Source organism: Solanum dulcamara, chromosome 5, assembly GCF_947179165.1.
Source record: "Solanum dulcamara chromosome 5, daSolDulc1.2, whole genome shotgun sequence".
In the NCBI taxonomy this organism is placed as follows: domain Eukaryota; kingdom Viridiplantae; phylum Streptophyta; class Magnoliopsida; order Solanales; family Solanaceae; genus Solanum; species Solanum dulcamara.
In genome coordinates this window covers 63,291,712-63,315,957 of record NC_077241.1, presented here as the reverse complement: position 1 = coordinate 63,315,957, position 24,246 = coordinate 63,291,712, and the positions used below count along the sequence as shown (strand labels likewise).

Below are 24,246 nucleotides of genomic sequence, written 5' to 3'. Positions count from 1 at the left end.
TAATCCCAGAAAGAGGCTGGCCCAACTTAAATGACCGCGCGGTCAGAATTTTCATTCGAGCGCGTTTTCCAAGAATGTTGACAAAAGTCAACCATAGGCTAACTTTCAAAATTAAAAGCGTCAAATTGCCCCAAACTCATATCGATTGCCTTGATAGTCATTCCACCAGTGCTACTAGACTAATTTGGTCATTCCGGAGCTGATGAAACCATCAGAATTTGAATTCGAAATCTCATTGACCCAAAACTCGAAAAGTCGCAACTAAACCAACTTAGGCCTTCAAAATACCAAATCGGACTCGGAACCTCTAAAAATTCAACCAACACTTCTTCTAGACCAAAATCCATCTCTCGAATCCAACAAAGTTGTCGGAATTCCATTTTGAGCATCGAAACTCCAAAAGTTGACCAAAGTCAAACCTTGGCTTAAAGTTCATCAAATTCTCAACTCAAGGCCTCAAATCTTCGTTACAATTCCAAAACTAATTTCATAAAGTTTTCTAAGTCAATCTCAATATTTTGGAGCTGCTGGAATCGACGAAATTCCATTTCGAGACTCGTAGCTCTGATTGACCCCAAATACTACTTTTTAATACTTAAAGCTTATGAAACTCAAAATTTTCAAAGACTTAACTTTTCATAGGATTTTCTAAAAATCAACACCCGGTACCAATCAAAAATGACTCAGGGCAACTAAAGGGAGGGGTAAAATGGTTATTTTACAAAAATTTCAAAAATGACCTTTTCGGTCATTACATTCAATGAGAGAACCAGAATGATTATGGTAATTATGAATAATCATACTCATTGTGTAGACTTATTCAAGTTAAGGACTACAAGTTCCAGCGATGCGTATTTGTGTTGTGATTGTGTATCATCTGTTTTACTATGTTGTGGCTATCAGTTTGTATTTCATATAATCAGGTATGAGGCTGCGTGTGATCAAGTGGAGAATAATTGTTATGTTGTTAAGTTGGGATTTGGTGACTTAGAGTCTGATTATGTTGTGGTCTTATTGTTGCGTGTGATAATGGATGTCAGAGGGCTAATTTTTGAGTTTCTGACACTGTGCGAGATGCTATGACGAGGTAAATCGCACTATAGTAGGTTAGGGGCCGCTATAGCAGGCCAGTTGCGGATTATTAAAAAGTTCTAGACTGTTTTTATTTTTAGAGTTTTGCAAGTGATTTACTAAATTGTCACGGCTCATGATGTTGGCGTGAGAGCTTGAGAAAAAGTGATAGATGGGTTAGACGATAGAGTTAGTAGTAGTGTGTATTCGAGAACTCCCATTTATGATAGAAGGGTTAGGTTACGATCTGATAAAGTGTTAGGCTTGGAAATCCTTAGTGTGTGTCAAGTGTTAGGCATGAAAAGTGTTAGCATGATAAGGTAGTGGAATGATCAATGATAGAGTTGGCAGCGGAATAGGGTAGGAGGCTAGAATCAAGTGTAATAGCTACGTTTAAGGTAATCGGGATGGTAAGAGTATGTGGATAAAGATTTATCTGACACATTTTCTTCTTACATGCTTTCTTCTTAATATTTACTTTATATTATGTGGTGAGCTTCGGGTCGACCGATGATGCTTACTGGAACGTGTTGTTTGTACTAATACTACTCTTGATATGCCACTTGGCATAGTCTATTTCAGAATCAGTGATGTTTCTTAGGTAAAGACGATGAATTGTTTCTTATTTTTCGTATATTATACTGTCTTAGTAGCTCTTATACCTGTTTAGACTAGTTCCTTAGGAGAGTTGTATTAGTGTTATAAAAGAAGTTTTTAGTCAACTTGTAAAAGGTGTTCTATTTAAATCAAGGTTGAAATCTTTTTTTTGGTTAAAAATGGTGAATATTATTTTTCTGTTTATTTCGCATTACCTGTTTTCAAAATGAATGATAATGGTTATCTTATCTAGGTGGTAAAGTAGGTGTCCATGCGGCCCGGTGATTTGGATCGTAACATCATGTGAGGGAGAAGAAGGAGAGAGAATGGTGAAAAAAATGTGGGAGGAGAAATTTAGGAGAGAGAGTGGATTGATTTGGAGTGAATGCATAAATTATGAAGAGAATTAAGTGTGTTGATAATTAAGGGCTCTATTTAAGATTAATTTTCAAGAATAATGTATCTCAATATATCTAGCTTAAAATATGATACAAAATTCTTAGTTAATGGAAATATATGTAATTATTTAAAAATATATGTTGAACTAGTATATATAGTATGTATGTATCTCAAATAAGGTAGTGTTTCCTTAAAATTTCTCCAGGTTAAATTTGGGCAAATGCTCATATATCTTATTTGGGGACCACTATTTAAGTCTTAATCGAAGTTCATATTTCTTTTGTACGTATTGTCATTTCAAAATCAATTTCAAACCTACGGGGCTTAAGTTGAAATATTTTTGATTGAAGTTATAAACTTTGTATGTCTGAAATAAGCTTGTGCAAGTAAACTTCAGATATCTTTATCTTACGTTAATTTGATAGTCCCAAACTTAAAATATTTTTGTTAAAGTTTAACTTGCAGTACCAAACTTCATGCTCATATATGTTTAACTTGCAGTTCAGACTCGTATATTTGAACTTTGATAATTTATTTCACTCATATCACCTTTATTTTCATTTGATTTATGGTACCTCCATTTCAATTCACTCATAGTACCTTATTTATTTCATTCATTGTACTTTTTCAATTGAATTTATTCTTTTTTCAGTTCAAAATTAATTTGTTTATCATATTGTGTCAACCTTGTCTCCAGGAAACAGTCGTCCTACCTTAGTAGGAGTAAGGTCTGCGTACATTCTACCCTCCCTAGACCCCATGTTGTGGGATTTCACTGGGTTGTTGTTGTTGTTGTTGTTGTATTGTGTCAACCTTGTATAAAAAAATATAATAAAATATAAAAAGTGTTTAAACATAATTATGAATTAAACCAAATAAAATATTATATAATATTTAATATTGGATTAAATGATGTAAATATTTTCTTTCAGAAGACATAGACGTTTTCCTAAATTATTTTTAAGTAGCAAGATTGAGAAAAAGAATTACATATGTCTGCAAATTTGGCTATAAGCAAATAGTTTGAACAAAAGTGGCTACCTGTGCAATTTCCTACTGCTAGATGTACATCCAAATTTGTGCTGCTCATTTCATTAGCCCATGTCCATTAACCCATCCGAAGTTCAGCCCGAAATCCGATTCCATAGGTAGAGCAGTCATTTTCTCTTTTTAGCTCTTCCTTCTTTTTCTCTTTTCTTTCTCAATAATATAGTTTGCCTTCTTCTTCTTCTTCTTCTGTTGTTAATAACCCAGATCCATTTCTCTTTGATCTGAGAAAAAAATAAAAATGGAAGCTTTTTACTTTCTGGTGTTTGGGGCATTGTCAGCAGTAGTTGCTGCATTGGAGCTTAGCAAAACGAGCAAAGATCGTATAACTACCTCACCTGCTTTCAATTCTTTCAAGAACAATTACATCCTTGTATATTCTCTCATGATGGGTACCTTCTCTTTTTTCCTTCTCCTCATTTTTCTTTCAAATCAATATTATGCATCAAAATTCCGGGCCTTCATTTCGTAATTTCCATTAAAGATTGCATCTTTTGTTCTGGTCCATCAATCCACTGCGATAATGTAGTTTGTTTTCTTGAATTAATGCTTTGACAAAATTACGATCATGGTGGCTCGAATCCACAGCCTCAAGGTTGGAGGTGGAGGGTGCTTACCATCCGAGCAACCCCTTTTGTCTTGACTTAGATATCTATTTAGCTTTTTATTCTTTTTTGAGATTTTTCTCAAATTCTCCATGTAAAAGCATGGGATATGTGGTCATAGATGGTGAGCCAAGCCTAGTATTTAAGCAGAGAAGCAATGATAGGCAGACCCAAGTAACAGATTTCTGGGTTATCAAAAGCATATGCATATCATGTATGAATGGTAAACAATTCAGTGGCGGAGCTAAGAATCTAACAAGGGGATTCAAAGAAATGCAAAAATGCTATACCTAGAAGCTTCCCTTATGTTAACAATGTATATAGCATATACATAAAAAAAATTACAATTTACTGAGTACTTTTGCTTCTCCCTTCTGTCAATTAGCAATAATTTTTCTGTGGACTTCTGGAAATCTGGTTTATGTAGCTTGGCTGCTAAAGATCGCAGTTCTCGAACGAGCAACCAAAAAGATCCTGATCATGGTTCCTCCAATGATCAGAATGAATTAAATGAATGAAAGTGAAAAAAATCGAATTTCAATCCTTTTTCTTTTTCTGATGCACCAATCATTCCCAGAAAATCCTACTCCTACTTGCACAGTGTAATTTCCCAACTAAGGGAATTCAATTGAACCTCCTTCCCTACCTTTAGCTCCGCAGCTGGTAAACACAAAGTTCCGGTGTATGGGGAACAGTAAATACAAAATTACTTGGGATGAACTATAAGCAAATCTTGGCAAGCTAGCTTTCAGGAAGAATTGAATGCATAACTCTAAGGTTATGACTGTCCATAAGATCATGCACTTATTGTCATGCTTCCTGAACAACCAGAATTGTAATTTCTTTTACATTTTTATTTTTATTTGATTACCTTTTAGTTTTTGAATATCACTTTTTGGGCTCTTGCCTTTATAATCTCTCATATTGGTCAAATAAACCCTGACTTTTCAGTAATGGGGAGTGGGTGCTTTATTATTACTTCCAAATCTTGACTTGTCTCATATCATTAAAGTCTCTATTCGCTATTTCAGCTGCTTTTTGAATTTAGGTGAGGAAGAATGAAATTATATTCCAAGCCTGTAAAGAAGTGCGCGGATAAATTTTCTACAGGGCAAAGGGTAATTTTGTTTTTTAATCCATAACAAACATGCTTTAATGATTAGGATTTATAAAACTGCTCTATCACAAGAGGGATTGTTTGTTGAAGATCTAAGAACCCAGTTTACAACATTTAAATCAATTAGGTTGGGCTGAATTTAGATGTGCCACTCAAAATGATGATAGTGGTTTCAGAGAACACATGATCTTCAATTGGAGTGCCCGTCATTGGGAAAAAGAAAGGGATTGAACAGAGGACTTACTCTTGATCTTAAAGAATATAAGGTGAAAGCTTTAAGCCTGAGATCATAAAAAATAATTGCTTGGTTTTTCCTCTTATTGATACAAGCTACCTTGTAGACATATCTGATGGCTTTAATGTTCTAATATCACACTTGCACTAGTTCTAAATGTTGGAAAGTGAAATGCTGCTAATATGTCAAAGAAATCTTTTCCACCTTAACTCTCTGGAAACTTTTAATGGTAAAAATACAAGTGTAGTTTGTTCAAAGTGGCACAGGATAGGTAAAAAGACGTGCTTAGTGGAGGGAAGGGAAGGGGCAGAAGCAACATGGACGAGGGAGGGAGTTAGGTTGGGTAGAGTTGGAGGTGGATTAAGTGGGTTAGAGAAGGGGGGAACGGAGAATTATGTGGATGAGAGGAGGGGGTTGATGGTGTGAGTTGGGAAGGAAGGATGGGTTTCTTCTGTTTCTCTTTTTCTGAGAATGGCATCATGAAGAAAAAGATAAAAATATAAATTATAGAAGTAAGAAATAAAAGGAAAAAAAGAAGCTAGCCCTTAATTTAGAGGAACTAATATCAATCTAGTGCGCCAATGCCAGCAAATTAAAGATTTTCTTCTTATTTTTTGAGAAGGTTTTCTTCAATTGTTTAGTTATAGAATGACTAAAGTTGGAGATCAAAAATAAAATTCTCGCTTTATCATCTGTAATCTACACTCTTTTGTCTCATTTCTCTTTTGATAACATATGATAAGAAACTGTTATCTATACTAATTGGTTTTGGTAGTATAATTAGTCTGTCTCTAAAGATTATACATTGAAGTGTGAAAATTCCACTAAATAGAGATGTACCTCTGTGTATGTGTTTGCTTAATTGCTTATCTATTTAATACCTCTGTGTGCACATTCCAATGCACCGTAGATCGTCCAGAGGCTGCGACTTCTAACCCGTGTACATAAGACTTGACTACTAAATTCTCCTCCTCCATCACTCTGAATTTTTTTGATTTTTCTGTCAAAATGGTTTTCAACTAATCTCTGATATCCTTTTCTTGCAATAGCTGGTGATTGGTTGCAGGGTCCTTATGTCTACTACCTTTACACAACATATGGATATGGGAAGGGTGATATTGGCCATCTTTTTATTGCTGGCTTTGGATCTTCCATGCTGTTCGGGACAATTGTAGGATCCTTGGCAGACAAACAGTATGCCTGCTATATCTTAATGTTGAATGCTCTCCTTTTTATTTTTTATATGTTACATTCACACTCAAAATTTTTTAGGGGTCGAAAGAGGGCTTGTGTCACATACTGCATCACTTACATTTTGAGCTGTATCACCAAACATTCTCCTCAGTACAAAATCTTGATGGTGGGCCGTATATTAGGGGGAATTGCCACTTCTCTCCTATTCTCATCCTTTGAGTCTTGGGTTGTTGCAGAGCATAATAAGGTGCTTAAATTATTCTATTACGACTTCAAAGGTGCATATTGCCTTGGTGTTCTATTAAGATCCCTATCTACGATATCGACACATTCTTCTATTAATTATTACAGTACTATTTTGCGGTTAAGGAGTTTTTTTAATGAAAAAACTTTATTTCCATTCTTGATAAATAAATCTGCAGTGTGTTCTTCCTTAGCTTTATTTTCTTCCTTGATTTTTGTATCCTATCTTGCAGAGGGGCTTTGATCAACAATGGCTATCATTAACATTCTCAAAAGCGATATTTCTTGGCAATGGTCTTGTGGCTATTTTGGCCGGGCTCTTTGGAAATGTTCTTGTGGATACGCTAGATCTGGGTCCTGTTTCTCCTTTTGATGCTGCTTCATGTTTCCTTGCTATTGGTATGGCTATCATACTGTCATCTTGGACTGAGAATTATGGTGATACTTCAGAAAACAAAGACTTAAGTACCCAATTCAAGGGTGCTGCTGTGGCAATTGCTTCTGGTAATTTTCAAAGCTTTACCATTGCTCTCTTCTTCTAATCTATTCATCTATGCAGAGAAGTAGATCATATTGGATGTTCAGAGAAGTAGATCATATTGGATGTTTTAGTAAAAGGAAAAAAGGGATTACAATACAAAACGGGGTGACATAAATGATTCCTCATGTGCATGTCCTTAATGCTGCAAAATTTCAATATAATACAGCTTATCCAAATTGTCTGACCCATCTGCAGTAGGTTACAATCTTATTCAACTTTTTGTGTTATTCGAATGTTTTCTGATAAAGATATTACAAATGGAATAACTTTATTTGCTTTGTAATATATTTGTGAGGCTTCTCTAACAGTTCTTCTCATATGTAATCAGATGAGAAAATTGCATTGTTGGGTGCTATACAGTCACTATTTGAGGGTTCAATGTATACTTTTGTGTTTCTCTGGACTCCTGCTCTGAGCCCTAATTCGGAGGAGATTCCTCATGGCTTCATCTTTGCAACTTTCATGTTGTCTTCAATGTTGGGCAGCTCCCTTGCATCTCGATTACTAGCTCGCTCATCTCTCAAAGTCGAAAGCTATATGCAGATTGTTTTTGCAGTATCTGCTGTCTGTCTCTTTATCCCTGTCTTAACAAGTGTAAGGAAGAATCCTAGGGGTTGATTTCATCAAATGCATAACTGCAGGTGTTGTAATTCTATTGTTTCTCACTAACTCCGCTTATTTTTCACCTTAAACAGTTCTTGGTGGCACCTTCTAATGAAAAAGGTGGAGGCATTACTTTTTCTGGCTGCATTCAGCTTCTTGGTTTTTGTGCATTTGAGGCTTGTGTCGGAATATTTTGGCCTTCTATAATGAAAATGAGGTCCCAGTACATTCCTGAGGAGGCTAGGAGCACAATCATGAACTTTTTCCGCATTCCACTCAATATCTTCGTATGCGTTGTATTGTACAATGTGAGTTTTCTTTCCCAATTGTTGCACCAACCTAAGTAATATTGGAGTATCAAATTTCACAATGAACTGTGGGATCCAAGGAATTTCTCTTTGAATGTTTATTAATCAAATTTTCTCTTATTCAGGTTGACTCATTTCCAATTACTGTTATGTTTGGCATGTGCTCGATTTTCCTCTTTCTGGCATCAATCTTGCAGAAACGCCTCTCTGCTGTTGTTGAAAAGTCAAGTAAGAATTGCTTCCCATTTATTTTTCAAGTCCTTACTCCGAGTTTGAGAGAAATGAGCCCAATGAATGATTCATCCATGGAGATATGAGATCATGTGACAAATATTTAACTCTGTTATGTTAAATAGATTTTGGGGGCCAATATTTTCTTCCGTGGAATAGTCTCTTGCAGAAATGCAAGGTAAGGCTGAGTACAATAGACCTTTATGATCTAGCCCTTCCTCGGTCATCGAGCATAGTGCACCGGGCTGCCCCTTTATTATTTTCTTCTGTCCTCTTCAAAATGATGGTGACTTGTTGTAGTAGGTTATATTCGTGCCCCAAGATTTGTTATAAGGCTCAACTATGTCTTAGATGCATTAAGCTCAAAAAATTGATAGTTGATACAGATATAAGATTTGTCCTTGGTTGATGTATTTGCAGAACCTCAAGATTGGACAACACATAAGGAGAGAGAAATGGAAACTGCACCTCTAAATGCCTGAGTTGATGAAGTCGCTGGACGTGTTAATTCAGCGAGACCACAGAGCAGAACACAACTATCAGTTTTCTATTCAAAAAATCAATGGGTAAATAGAGTGCTATATATGAACTACAATACAACACACCTGTGGTTATTTCTCGTCAGAAGGATATGAAGAAGTTACCTTCATTGCAGCAAGTAGATTTTGCAGCATGAAAATAGGCGTGGGTATCCTTCTATCAATATATATGAAAGCTAATGCAGAGTTACTGCTATACTGCATTGCATTGCATGTTTTCTTGATAATGTAAAAGCATATTTGCCATTTTTGGATTATTTTTTTAAATTCATTTATTATTTTATCTCTGATATGTTGAGGACAACGTTTTTCCAGTCATATTATATTTTCTAATGAATAATACTCATTCTTGTATCTTGGTATAGTAATATTCCTGGCTAAAACTTTATGCAAGATAGCCGTTTCAGTTACAATAAGAACATACATATTTAGTGTAATCCCTCCCACAAGAATAAACCGTCTCAGAGGAGTGGAAAGCCACTTGACTTTAAGGAGAGGATTAAGAAAGCAATATTTTGGGGAAACATTGGTCAATTGTCCACTCAGTTTAAATGCAAAAAACACAGTAGAATCACGTGACACACGTTGTTGGTGTGTTTCTTACTCGCGAGGAAAGAAATAAGAGTGGCAGGATCCCGTTCAGATTTGACTGTTTGCACCATGAAAGCAGTTTTACGTAGGTAATTCATTGGATAGGTGTAGAAAGCCTTAGAAAATCAGATGGCCTTTTTTTATCTCATTTGAATTTCAAGTCCGTTAGCAATCGTTTACTGTGGGTGGATATGCAGGAGGGATCTTGTGGTTAGACTAACTGGCCGAGAAGGTTTATAGCAAGGTTCCATGATGGTGAAGTGAAGGATCCTTAGGCAAAAGACAGGTTCCACTAAAAAAAAAAAAACGAGTAATGAAGCAACTGATAATAAGATTAAGTAATGGTTTAGGTGAGTTTGTCGATGGAACGAGTTAACATTCTAAGATACTGAAAATGAAACCAAAAAGTAGGGCCTTAAAGGCAGACCAAACTTTGCAACTTAACAACAAACAATCAATGGTGCAGCCAAAAAAGTTTTAAAAAAAACGTAATTTTGTAATGTGTTTTATTTTATATCAAATATATGTTGACTTTCACCAATGTTTAATTAGAATTGGCTCCTTGGGATCCCCAAAAATAAAGGGTCTATGTAAACAAATAAAATGGTGCACAACATCCTTTTCTTTTTCTTTTGGTTCTTGTGTTGACTGAGATAAGTTTACTTAATTTACATGGCTTACTCTAACTTGCGATCGTAATTATTATTAATAGAAAAATTAGAGTGAAGTGAAATAAATAAAAGCAAGGGCACATGGTGATCTGTTGTATACACTAAACAAAAATTATATATGCATACTGAAAAACCATTTGGTGCTCTAGTCCCATGTTAAGCTGCATCCAGTGCTTCTTTGTCCAGCTGTCCATGTGACATTGTTGTTTATGTAACAATTGACCCTACACAACCTCAAACTTTGTTCTTTTCCTCTTTTGCCCTTTGACGGTGACCACCTTAATATGCGATTACATGTTATTATAAATTTTTAAATATATAAAATTTTATACAAATTTATTGGTCTATTAAATTAATAATAGTAGTAATTAGCTATTACTTTCTCTATTCTATATTAACTGAATTTTTAAATTTTTTATTATTATTTAAAATAGTTGAATTGTTCAAAGTTCAAGAAAAATGTTTAATACTTTTTTCATGTTTACTTTTTTCATTAATGAAGTTTTATAATTTTGTAGGAGTTAAACTACACTATTTACAAAATTATACTCCAATAAAGAACTTATATTTATGATTTCACATTTAATCATCTTTATGAGGTTGATTAAATAAAAGTTAATAGAGGAAAATATTGTTCAAATTTTATCCTTAAATACTTTTTTTATATGTGTTCATTACCTTAGAAATTCAGTTAATATGAAATAGAGGAAGTATTTGATAAAATTCTCAAATGTGGTACGGACAATTTCTTCATGTCGAACATAAAATTTTTTTTTGCAAAATTAAAATTATAGATTTTTTTAATTATGTGAAGAATTTGAAATTTGAATCATGATTTGAAGTTAAAATTTTGTACAAATTTCGTAAAGAAGCATTGATTTGAAATCAGACTCCCAAATTCAATGTTCAAACGCCTACCAAGTAGGAGTATTATTATATTATGGAAAGGATAAAGGGTATTCTAGTAAATATACTCTTTGTGGTCTACTGTGTGAAACCAATCAGTATTATAGGTACCATTTCCCCGTTCTAATTAGTGACTCAATTTTGGCAAAAAGGAAAAAGAAGGGCAAGTCATGGCTACTCTAAGATTTCCAAGAAAATACCAACCTTTGATCATCCTTTTTCAGTTCTTTGTGTTAATACAAACCCAAATAGTGTTGTGTTATCAGTACAAAGTTGGAGATTTAAATGCTTGGAATATACCCTCTTCTGCAAATCAAGATGTCTATCTCAAATGGTCCAAGAATCACCTCTTTAAGCTTGGAGATTCACTCTGTAAATCTACATTTCTTGCTCAGATCTTCAAGATTTTAGCATTATTTGATACCCTTTTAACAAATATCCAACCCCATTAATTTAATTTCTTTTTTGCAGTATTTTTGTACCCACCAAGTGAAGATTCAGTAATACAAGTGACAAAACAGAATTACAATAGTTGCAACCTTAAAAATCCAATCTTGTACATGAACAATGGGAATTCACTGTTCAACATTACAAGACCTGGGGAGATTTATTTCACAAGTGGAGCAGAAGGGCATTGTGAGAAGTTGCAGAAACTTCACATATCAATAGGAGGAGGAAATGGATCAACTTATGATGAAGCAGATTCACCTGCTTTTGCTCCATCACCTTCTTACACTAATGTTTTTGGTTCAATTCCTGTCCAATCTTCTAATTCAACCTCTTCTTCATCTTCGGGGAAACTGCAAATGTCTGTTTTTCCTGCTGTTGGATTGCTCTTTCTTTCTCTGTTTATAGGAACCATTATTCTTTAGAGAACAGGACTGGACATTTGAATTTGAAGATTCCACTCATATCTTTTTGGTTGTATTGAGGCATTATTTATTGATACTTTGCATATGTTGTTAAATTTGTGAAAGAGTTTATTTATTTATGATGATGATGAGTTTCTTAGTGGAGCTTACCATTTTTTTCCTTTGAGCAAAAATTATTGAGTTTCTTGTATAATATACTTTATTACTCATATCGCGTGTCATCCATTTTGAGGCATCTAAGTTAAGGTATAATTTTCTAGTAGTTTCTCACTTCTAGTTTTGCTTTATTCTTTGTTTTATTTGTCATATTTTTCAAATTTTTGCCCTTGGTAAATGGAAAAGGTGGAATGTCCCGCGGGGGGGGGGGGGAGGCAATAGAACAAAGGAGAATAATATGAGTTTGAACATTTAGTGAAGCCAGTGAAAAAAAAAGGAGTTATTGTTGGATCAACATTCCACCAAAACAAAGTACAGTTTTGAAGATTGAGCAAAAGCTCATAATCATTTAATTCTCACTTTATCTTTTACTATTTGTTTTTTCCATTATTCCGACGAGTAACCCCAAAGAAAAATTAAATTAGAATAACGTACGTACTCCTTACGCCTTTGGTTAGTTATCTTGTATTGCTTTTTAAGAGTTAAATTATATATTTTTAAATAAAATTGTCATTTATAATATTTTTTACGACTTTTAAAGATGTAAATTAATTTAATTTTAAAGATTAATCAAATTTAGTATCGCAAAGCAAAACATAACATAGAATTTAAAATGAATGAAGTTTATGAGAGCAAATAGTTAGATGGAAGAGCGAGGCTATAGCACCAAAAAGGCAAAAGGCCCCATGAGACAATCCAGTAACAATCATAGACAATAGCACTCGCAATTTCGAGGATTTCAAGACTTTCCTCTTTTGAATATTTTGGAAGAAAAGAAAAGAAAAACATAGCACTGGTTTATTAGTAACTAAAAGGACAAGTAAACATTTATGCCCACTATTATAATAATTAAAATATTATATGTAACATATGCATGCTAGCTGGAGCCAGCAATTCACCGACAACACCTATGCTATTCCTCGTGAAAAAGGGTCGTTGATTTAAAATTCTTCATTAAATTGGGCAAAACCTATATTTATACTTTTAAGAAAACACCAAATAAAATAAATAAAGCACTTCAAAATTAGCAAAGATTCAAGAGCTAGGAAAACACGCGGGGGGGGAGAGAGAATGTTAAATCATAAACCCAAAAGCATATCCCTACTATTTATTTTTTTTAGTTGTTGAACACTGCTCATGAAGTTTTCTTACACTATTTAATACTTACTGGGTTAAAATTAAGCATATTAGAAAACCATAGAGAAATATGGTAAGCCAGAAAAAAGAGTATATGTCTGATCATTCTTGAGCTATGATGTGAGATTACACTTGCAACCAAAAACTTAGGGCATCCATTCACTAAGTGGACTAAATTTGCATAATGGATATATGCTTACAAGTTACATTTATGTAAAACACTACCTACTCTCGAGGAAACAACAAAGGAAGGTAGTAGTACATTTTATCAACTAGTATTATACTTTTAAGACTCCTTTTTTATGGTTAACCGCAGGCATATTGTGACTCGTCCTGCCACCTGAGAATCTTAATGGAAGTAGTACTCCACATCACCAGCAAAATCTTGTGTAGACAGGTAGAAACAGCATAGGGCAAAACTACCTGAACTACATGTGTCAATACCACTAAAGGGAAACAACTAGTTCTGTGACAGATATTAGCTAGTCATCTCCACATCACGGTTTATTACTTTTCCTTCAGTTGCATAGGCTGCTGCATCCGGGGGTGTAGCCTCAGCGACCTGGGTCCCTGCAGCCTTTAATTCCCCTCCAGCAAATGTATTCCTCATTTGATTAGAACTTGAATCTACTTCCATTGCAGATGGCCTTGGAGGTGATGCAGGTTGCACCTCCACATCTGGATATGCAGCCTTGAACCGCGCCCTAAGCCCATCATCAACTAATCGTACCCCTTGTAGTTGGTTTCCAAGTGACATCCACCTGATACATATATGGATCGTTACACTGACAATTCATCTTAACTAAAGGGAAATCAATAATATGAAGACATTAAATAATTATTCTAGGAATGGTGTCTAATAATGTCTTACTCTTCACTAATAAAAAGATCTTGAGGATTCTTTTTTTTTTTTTGTGGGGGGGACACAAGAAAAGAGGATTAATTAGTATTCCACTAAATAAGCCCATAACAATTCCCTCCATATGTGAGCGCAGAGGTGCAACATTCTTAAAAATCATGTCTAATAAGACTCATGCTTGAAGATCTACGAGTATTATCATCAATATAGTCTATTTTTCAGAGCTGACATTTTCACCCCTTTCGTAATTTATGCATCTTCTTGATGCCTTTAATGATATTTCACTTACTTTATCCCCAAAAAGAAAAAAGTAGATCAAGAATGTATACCCGGCATGAACATTGTGCATCCGCGCAAATAACTCCAGCTTTCTTGTTCTTGGACTAATTCTTTCAAGCAAGGGGTACATCTAACATGTCAAAGCAAAAGCATAGTTTATGTATATAACACAATAACACAGGTCAAAGTATCAACCAAAAATAAGAATAGACGCTAAAGAACTAACATAGAATCACAACACTAAAATGATATTACAGACATTTAAAATAATTAAACTTAACATAACACTTAAATGATATTACAGACATTTAAAAATAATTAGGTTATTGCATGAACACCAACAAATGTGTCTATGCTTTGAAGCTTTCAGCTTCTAGCTATTTTTTCTTTTCCTAAAAGAAAAAAAAATCTAATTATTTCTCACCTCATCTGGCTTACGGCTCGTTTCACGAACCTCTGCTACTATGACATCAGTGTCAATATTCCTGTTCACCTCTGGATTTCCCTTTATTCCAACAAGGCAGTGTTCCTTGCTGTGATTGAGCCAATGGCCTGTCCGTCCAGTTCTGATGATTCGTTGAAGTTGATTGGTCTTAACCCAAATGATCTCCTCAACACGCTTGTAACCCCAAAGCTCTAGACTACAAGAACCATATCAATGCAAAGGAACTTAGCATTCATAACTCTTCTATTCACAGAACAGGAATTATATAATTTTGAAAACACAACACCAAATAGAACAAGCCAAATGTTAACTTCACCACCAACTAGAACAAGTCAAATGTGCCCCAAGGTTAACAACACAAGCTTCTAGTGCTTTTTTCTTCCTACAAGCTTCTAATGGTTGGTTCAATAATTTAATTAAAACATTCAGACCTGCCTATTCTGTAAATAACAAGTCATAGTTCAGGCTCTCTCTCTGTCTGTTATATATTTTCTGGATGAGGTAAAAGTATTAATATTTTATTATAGATATATAGCAAACTCTAAGCCCATCACCTGACTGAAACAACTCTACAACAAATTTTTAACATCACGTGATTGCCATAATGCACAACAAACAGTTAGAGCCAAAGAGCAAGATATTTTCAAATTCTAGAATCTTAATGTTCCAATAAGGAAATAGTAAATAAATTAATATCATTGGTATGCAAATGCTGAAATGAAAGAACCAAGACTGAGTAAAGTGAAGTACACATTTAAGGGGTTGTTTCATTCAGAGACGGGTTATGCAGCAAGAAGTAAATGCAGAGATTAGTAGTGTAGGAATTATTTGTTGTTGAATGTTTAGCTTGATATATTACTATTTACTATTCCTTTCGATTCATTTTTTGTATCTTTGTTTGACTCGGCATGGATTTTGAGAAAGGGGAGACTTCCAAATCTTGTGGTCCTAAACTAAAGATATGTAATTGACTAAAATGTCATTCGAACTTGTGGTCTTAATCATACTGGTACAATGTAGAATTTTTTTTGATGAAGGCAATGTGAGATTTGAAATTAGGGAGTTACTAAATATAAAAAGTGACATTCTTTTCTTTTTTTTGAAATAAGTAACTTTGTATTATATCAGGATCAAAACAGTACTTGGGTAGCACTGAAACCATATTTACCATAGAACTCTAGTGTCTTCCCTCTCTAGCTATAAAGAATCTAGAACATCTATGATAGACAGAGTCTCATTACAGTAAATCTGATTACACCAAAAACATAGCAGTAAGATGAAGTTCATATTGTGTACCTTATTTAGGTCTGACTTTTTTGGGATAATGAATCTAGGTCTGACTTCCTTTATATGTATAAAGATTACTTTCTAAATATATGTATATGCATATAGTTTCAAAAATTCAAATTCATCGAAGATCTTAAATCTGAACAAGGATTAACACCACCCTATAATAGAACAACGATTTAAATCCTAATATTTCCCTCATGAAAGACAAAATAATCACACTATATGAGAAATATACTTACTATGCGGTAATGAATCCTGTTCCCGAAATTGTACATCAAGGTGGCATAACTCACATACTGGAGATTTTTCCATTGTTAAGAAAACTAGTTATCTTATATCTTATCAAAAGAAACTCAACATGGAAGTGGATAAGTAGTAAGATCGGTATCATCATCTTTTATCTCCACACTCAAATCTAGGACTTCTGCCTCCCCTAATACCATATCAAATTGTTTGACCAAATCATCAAAAAGATTAAGCTAGTTGCTAGAAGGCTGACTATTAACATAATTAGTGCCTTCGCACCACAAGTGGGCTTAGATGAGGAGGTCAAAAGTTCTTTTGGGAGGACTTGGATGAGGTAGCACGAGGTATTCTTCGCACCGAGAAGTTAATTCTAGGAGGAGATTCTAATGGTCACATTGGGGCTGTTTTGAGGGGCTATGATGATGTGCATGGCGATTTTGGTTTCGGGGATAGAAACGAAGGAGGAGTTGCACTTACGGATTTTGCTAAAGCTTTTGATTTGGTGGTAGAGAACTTGAGTTTTCAGAAGAGGGAGGAGCATTTGGTCACCTTTCGTATTATAGTGACAAAGACTCAAATTGATTACCAACTCCTTAAGAAGAATGATAGAGGTTTATGTAAGGACGATAAGGTTATTCCAAGTGAAAACCTCAAAACCCAACATAAGCTCTTGTTAATGGATCTAAAATCAAGTGGGGGAGTATGTGTGCGTGGGGGGAGGGGGGAGGAGTTGATGGATATGGGATATGGGGGCTCGGGAGAGTAGTGGGGACAAAGTATGTGGACTAGGACGGCTAGTTGTATTGGGAAACAACACGAGAGGTGTTAGGGGTTTCTAAGGGTAACTTCGATGGACATAAAGGGAGTGGTGGTGGACTGGACAGGTCCGGGGGAAGTGGAAGCCAAGAAGGTTGCATACATGAAGTTTTGTGCATTGAAGAAAACGAAAAGAAGACGAACACACAGAGGTATAAGACGTGAAGAAGGAAGCAAGGATGGCAGTAATGGTGAGTAAAACGACAGCTTGAGCGCTTGTATAAGGAGTTGGAGGTTAAATGTTGAGAAAAGAAGTTGTATAGCTCTAAGGCAAGAGAGAAGAGTGCTCGTGACATAGATCAAGTGAGATGCATTAAAGACGAGGATGACAAATTATTGGTGGAAGAGGCACATATTAAACAAAGATAGCAGGAGTACTTCCACAAACTCTTCAATGAAAAGGGAGACGGGACTATTTTGATGGGTCATGGGTGATTTAGAGAACTCCAAGAGTCGTCGAGATTTGGGTATTCCATGTGTATTAAGTTTGAGAAGGTTAATGGGACAATTCACAGTATGAGAGGGGGGAGAGCAACCGAGCCAAACGAGATTCATGCAAAATTCTAGTAGAGCACAAGCAAAGTAGGGTTGGAGTGGCTAATTGGGTTGTTTTTTTTAAAAAAAAATCACAAGTATGCCCGAAAAATGGAGGTGAGGCATGATGATCCCTTTGAACAAGAACAAGGGAGAAACCTGAAATTGCAACTATATTGATATCAAACTACTAAGCCACATTATGATAGTTTGAGAGAAAGTGATTGAGATGAGGATGAGAAGGAATGTGTATTTTTGAGAACCAATTCGGATTCATGTAGGAGCGATCAACGACATAAGCCATTCACCTTTTGAGGAGATCGTTGGAGCAATATAGAGATAGAAAAAGAGACCTATATATAATGTTAATCGACCTAGAAAAGGCATACAACAAAGTCTCGAGTGGTTGTTAGCCTAACTTTGTTGTATGGGCTAGAGGGTAAACTAATCAAGAACTCGCACATCCAGAAAATAAAGGTAGAAGAAATGAGGATGCTTGGATTGATGTGCCGGGCATACTAGAAGAAACAATATTAAAAATGAAGATATACGAGACAGGGTGGGAATAGCCACCATGGCGGACAAGATGTGAGAAACGAGGCTAAGATCAGTGTTTTGAGAAGCGAGAAGCGGAAAAAAGCGACAGGGGCTCGCTTCACAGAAGCGAGAAGCGTGAAGCGAAGCGCATGCTTTTTTCAGAAAAAGCGTTATTTAGTATAAAAATATAAAATATAAAATATGCATAGATAATAAAATATACCCCATTGGCATATTCACTTCAACTTCATCATCCATTTCATCTTCATCATCATCAACAAGATTAACCATGGATGCTTCAGCATTCATTTGAGTTTTAAATTCATTTTTTTTCGTAAAATACTCTTTTATTTCTTCCTTCACACTATTTGGGACCTTTGGACACACTTTAACATCTTATAACCACCAATAAGATGCTTCTTGTGACGAAATATTCTGTCATTATATGTCATATCACAAAAAACACATTTGATTTTCGTGTTACTTCCCATGGCAATTCCATATGCCCAAGCTGGATTCCTTTTTTGTGCCATTAAGAAAATACAACTTACTACAAAGAAAAAATAGAATAATAATTCAGTCACACAAGTCAAATTGTCAAAACAATAACAGAGCAGCTGCAGCAAAATTAAAAAAAATAAATAATAAAACAACCAGGCTATGTGGGAAAAAAACAGAGCATATGCTTTATCTTCAAAAAAAAAATGGCCAAACTGCTAAATAAAACTTGAAAAAAATAATTCTTCGCAGACGGCAGTTGTGCAGAAATGGAAAAAGAAGAAGAGATGAAGAGAAGAACATCGCAACAGTTGCGCAGACGGCAGAACTACTGAATGGAAATAAAAATAGAAATAGAAACAGAAGAAGAGAAGAAGAGAAGAAGAGAAGAAGAGAAGAAGAGGAGAAGAGAAACTAACCTAGTTGAACTGTCAAAGTTGAAGAAGAAGTCGCAGCAGCTTGGAACAATTAATTATAAGTTTTACAGATTTTTTTTAAAAAAAAAACCCTAGTGTCGCTTTTTCAAAAAAAGCGAGCTTTTTTCTCGCTTCTAGATGAAGCGTGCTTCTCGCTTCTCCTATGAAGCGCATGCTTTTTTGAAATCGCTTCGCTTCACGGTGTTGAAGCGCTAGTGCCTCGCCTCGCTTCGCTTCACGCTTAAAGCGAGCGCTTCGGCGCTTTTTCACAACACTGGCTAAGATGGTTCGGCATGTGAAGAGGGAGGAGCATAGATGCTCCTAAGGAGGTGTGAGAGATTGATAGTGATAGGTTTGAGGAGAGACCTAGGTAGATTGAGGCTTAACAGGGGAGCTTCCCCCTAATCCAAAATTTTCAAGTGAAAAGAAGATAGATGACTGAGTGATTAGACAAGACATGACACATCTTCAGCTCACCGAGAATATGACCCTACATAGGAGAGCATGGAGATTGAAGATTAGGATAGATGGTTGGTAATAAAGCGTCTTCACTCTTCACAATGGTAGAGCAGGGTTCTAGACTGGAGCATTTATCAATTCCCTTACCAGTATTATTACTTTTATGTTAGCATTATCATATGCTTCGATACTATTACTACTATTATTTCTTTTACTTTGGTTATCCTTAATTATTTGCATTGTCGGTACTTTTCTTACTTTAAATCTTTTGTCATAGCTTTCACTATTACATTTCTTTCAAACCATTTTTACTGAAAAACGAATTTCTTGAGCCGAGGGTCTATCCCACAAAGGTAGGAGTAAAATCAGCGTACACCTACCCTCCCTTAACCTCACTTATGGGAAAATACTGGGTATGTTGTTGTTAAGAGTGAACCAACACATTTCTGGACCCTTTGGTATATTTTTTATACTAGATATGAGATACTATTCGCCCCCTGTACATGTAACTAATTGAAATGTATGAACATCTCATCCAAGAGTTTAAGTTAGTTGAGAACCTTGGAGATCAGGGTTCAAATCCCCACGACAAAAACTAGGTTGTTTCTTCTCATTTTCCTAAGCTTTGGTGAGCAAAGTTAGTCCGCACATGTGCTAATGTGAGATAGCAGGCACCTGGTGGAATAGTCTAGGTGCATGCAAACTAGCACAAGAACCGCCTTTATAAAAAGAAAAAGGCTCCAAGTTAATGTAGAGAAACACTTCAACAACCAGCAAAAACATACACAGTGTAGTCCCACAAGGTGGGGTTTGAGGAGGGCAGAGTGTACGCACACCTTAACCCTACCCGATGAAGGTAGAGAGGTTTTTGAAAGACCCCCGGGCCCCGACTTAGGTAACGCATACCAAAGAACATACAAATAAAAGAAATAAAACAAGTACTAGAGGAAGCATCATAGGGTAACGTAGAGAAATACTTCAATTTATTTATTTTGTTTGCAACAAAAACAATTGGAAAAATATAAGAAATGACTTTTAGCATGTGCTCCATTTCTATAGGATCCTCATTACTTACATCATTTCAACTACCAAAGGTCCAACAATTATGCTATCAATAGTAATGATATTCCACAAGAATGTTAGTCAAGCCACTCCCCGATAATAATGGCACTTTCCAAGAATGATAATCAACTTAAGAAGCACAAACTATCAAAGAGCCTTTTATGTTATGCAGGGGCATACTTCAGATTTTATAGATCTAGGTCAGGTTGTACGGGTCTATTCTTTGTTATCATCCAGCAAATAAGATGTTTTATAAACTGAAAGTGAGAGGACTCTAACCATTCCCGTCCAAGCTCCATTGCACGTCCGGTGACCCAAAGGAATATAAGACCATCAGTTTGCAGTGCAGGGACATTTAGAGTGCGCATTTCATCATCAGCCATTGTCCCATAAGGCAGTTCCATATGAATATCCCATGGTGGATCAGCCATTATAACTCCAAACTGCCCTAAAATATCCATTCTAAATGACCGTATGTCACAATTAATCCATTGTGGCTCACCAAGCTCTACTTCTGAACAGTAATGAGCACGCTGAGGCTTCAAAGGCTTGGGAGGGGCTAAGGTAGCTGCTCCCATCATCAGGGGTGATACATCTGGTGTAGAGTCAAGCTCATAATGTACATATTTGCATGTCTGCCAATTAAAAAGAGTGTAAGTAATCTATTTCTAGCAGATATAAGCTAATCATTTTGTAAACAAGTTAGACAGGGAAATCACCTTCATGTGACGGCAAGTATCAAGAAAAGAGCAATCACCCAAGTTGACATCAGTATGCACGGCAATTATTCGCCGAAAATGAACCTAAAATGCATCATAATAAAGTTACCACATCTATCCGAAATAAAGGTGATAATTAACAAATGTCAAGATCCATGGGGCTTGAAGTGAAAAGCAAGAAATGAAGTGCATTCTTCTTTAAAGTGAAGTGCACAGCTCACAGAAAACTAAAATCATACATACATGAATTTAGTATAATGATAATCAAAATTCAATAAAATAACTGATTTTAACATCTGATGGGCAACAATGTGATTAAAGCCAACTCCTCAAAATTGAGAATCAAAGAATCGATTGTTTCTCGTTGGATCACTTTATGTATCACTGTTTAAAGCACACACGTAACAGAAACGCATAGATTGGTCTATGAAGCGACTACCCCTCGCTTCGCATCACTTTAATCACAAAGGAATGACTTGCAATAACATTGTGATTAACACCATCTACAACCTTCATTAATGGTTAGGAGTACAATTCTATGTTCAAAACAAAGGGTAACAATCTAAACGCTTTGAAGTGTCATAAGATATTTAAAGCAGTGACACCTAAAATGGCTTTGTCTAACCTTATCACAAGCAATGTAGGAACCAGATTGGCGTCGACAATCTTCCTTTGTTAAAGCTGAACAATATTCCTTCACCTGGGAACCACCTTTGCTTTTGAACTGAAATACAATTTAAATTGAAAGGCATCAATTCATATGACAAAATACACTACAAAAGCTTTCGCAAAGAAACAAGAGACAAGAAAACACGTGAATAAGAATAACAAACAAAATTCAAACAATAAAGATAAGAAGAACCATTTCAACTAAAATGCAAAAAAAGACAAAGTTAGAGCGAAGAAGAAATGAATTTGGCACACTGCAATTGAAGTAGAAATATGAATACCAAAGAATGCAAAAAATAATCAATTCATTATATCTGTGAGAAATTTATATCTATAGATTTTATCAAACAGAAAGTTTTTTAATGGGGAACAGAAAGTTGTGATGGATGATTCAAAAAAGGTGGGATTGTCCAATACCTTTGCAGCGACAGCAGATTCTTTCGCAGTGGGACGATGAATAAGGTCCAATAACTCCTCTCCAGTTTTCGATTTCTGCATTTCCTTAAAACTTTTCTTATTCAACATATTCTCTAAATCCTTCATCTCATCTTCTTCTGACCTAGGTTTTAAAGCAATAGAATTTCCTCCTACTATGGGCCCCATTGTTGGTCTAGGCATAGGAGGTGGAACACCAACACCTCTCGGCATCCCCATCATACCCACCATTCCTCTATGTCCTCCTCTTGGACCGCCCATATTCCCGGGAAACATAGCTGCCATCCCCTGCATATGTGGATGCTCCCACATTTCACTCATTGCCCTTCCCATTCCAAAAACTCCTCCATTCTCACTCCCTCTTTTCACCATTTCCTGATTATTCCGATTTCCTCCACTAACACTTCCCTCATTCTGCTTACTTTCCGGCAATTCTTTCAATAGCCTGGTCCTATCAATATTCAACACCATAATCCTAGATTTCCCACTAACCACAAAATTTTCCAATTCTACACAACCATTATCCTCGGCCATTGATTTCAATGCCATTTCCACTGCCATTATCGCCCCTGACTCCCCTCCAAGCTCCCTAATAGCTGCCTTTTCAGCAGCCGTATGCGACTGATCATTCTCTAACTTCCTTAACAAAGTAGACGAATCAATAGCAGTAAACGGCACTCTCTCTAACAAACATACTGCAACCATCGCCCTTACAACCGATAAAGGCCCCCCACATTCATCAATTACCATCTTCTCCTTCTCACTACCACTTCTAGAAAGTTCTGAAACACGTTTACCAGAATTGGAATTGATCTTTGGTACGAGTAAATTAGGGTTATGATTGGGGGCGTTAGGGAGGGGTTTGGGTAAAGGGGTAAAGGGTTTGCCATTGAAGGATGAAATGGTCTTAAGAGAGAGGTCGAGTGAAGAGACTATGTCAGGAACAATGGTTTGTAGTGAGGCGATGAGTTCCAATTGAGCATTGTGTAGGGTTTGTATACGGGTTTCGTGTTGTTGCCGGAGCTCCTTCACGGCGGCGATTTCTTCGGTGCCGTCAGAGTGAGTTTCCATCGCTGGTATTTCTTGAATGTTAGCTGCAGATCGAGAGGTTTATCAGTGGAGAAGGGGGTTTTGTGCGAGGGTTTTTATGTTGAACAAAAAGAGGGAAATGATATTGCTACTCATCCAACGATTCCGGAACCTATTTGAGTCATAAAAACGTAAATAAGTCATATTTTAAGAATGTAACTAAAAATAGGTTTAGTGTAAAACAAAATTCTATTATTATTATTATTATTATTATTATTATTATTATTATTATTATTATTATTATTATTATATATTTTGTAGCATTTTACCTCAGCATAAGACGAATATTGCTTCAAGTTATAAACTAGATAATTATTTTGGTGAGCCATCACACTTTGAAATGATGGAAAATGTTGGGACATCCTCAAATTTTCATGTCTCGCCTATTTTTGATGCAAATGACTATTATCGGTACGTCTAACACTTGATTTTTTTATTTAAATAAATTATATTTTATGAGGTAAATATTTATTATTTTTTAGGCATATAAGAAAAATATCACGCAAGATGAGCCCATTGATTCTGTGAATATCGATGATCGTAGCCTTTCAAATTATAGCTCACCTTCAGTTAGTGATAATGATGATCTACCTAATGTGGAGGTATCAGGAGATAATGTCTCATTTGACGCATCATCTAGTGATGATGATTTTTTGACGCCCAATCACTAAGACCAACATTCATGAGTCCCTTTCATGGCGAAGAATCTTTTCCACTACAGATTCAACAGTTAGTAGCCATGTCACCCACAACGCGCATACCTGAATTTCATTCTCATAAAATTTCATATCTTGATCATCTTTCAAATGGTCTTAATATTTTTACTTATA

General features: G+C 35.6%; 3 protein-coding genes across 3 annotated transcripts; 2 read left to right on the top strand and 1 right to left on the bottom strand.

The window, feature by feature from the left end:
* The first annotated feature begins 3,254 nt into the window (after positions 1 to 3,254).
* On the top strand, positions 3,255 to 9,098 carry LOC129889315 (uncharacterized). The gene is made up of 8 exons (XM_055964570.1): positions 3,255 to 3,506; positions 6,121 to 6,265; positions 6,344 to 6,512; positions 6,742 to 7,012; positions 7,378 to 7,643; positions 7,745 to 7,960; positions 8,086 to 8,188; positions 8,612 to 9,098. Exons 1-8 carry the CDS (start codon positions 3,356 to 3,358, stop codon positions 8,671 to 8,673), a joined length of 1,383 nt encoding a protein of 460 aa, XP_055820545.1. The 5' UTR covers positions 3,255 to 3,355; the 3' UTR covers positions 8,674 to 9,098.
* A 1,925-nt stretch (positions 9,099 to 11,023) lies between these two features.
* LOC129888368 (stellacyanin) lies at positions 11,024 to 11,943 on the top strand. The gene is made up of 2 exons (XM_055963356.1): positions 11,024 to 11,270; positions 11,370 to 11,943. Exons 1-2 carry the CDS (start codon positions 11,069 to 11,071, stop codon positions 11,768 to 11,770), a joined length of 603 nt encoding a protein of 200 aa, XP_055819331.1. The 5' UTR covers positions 11,024 to 11,068; the 3' UTR covers positions 11,771 to 11,943.
* Positions 11,944 to 13,195: 1,252 nt separating this feature from the next.
* LOC129889314 (N6-adenosine-methyltransferase MT-A70-like) lies at positions 13,196 to 23,533 on the bottom strand. Its single transcript, XM_055964569.1, has 7 exons — positions 22,310 to 23,533; positions 21,849 to 21,947; positions 21,224 to 21,307; positions 20,784 to 21,139; positions 14,626 to 14,842; positions 14,252 to 14,331; positions 13,196 to 13,824 (listed from the first exon to the last, which is right to left on the bottom strand). The coding sequence occupies exons 1-7, from the start codon at positions 23,396 to 23,398 to the stop codon at positions 13,542 to 13,544; spliced, it is 2,208 nt and encodes a 735-aa protein (XP_055820544.1). The 5' UTR covers positions 23,399 to 23,533; the 3' UTR covers positions 13,196 to 13,541.
* Between the last annotated feature and the right edge of the window lie 713 nt (positions 23,534 to 24,246).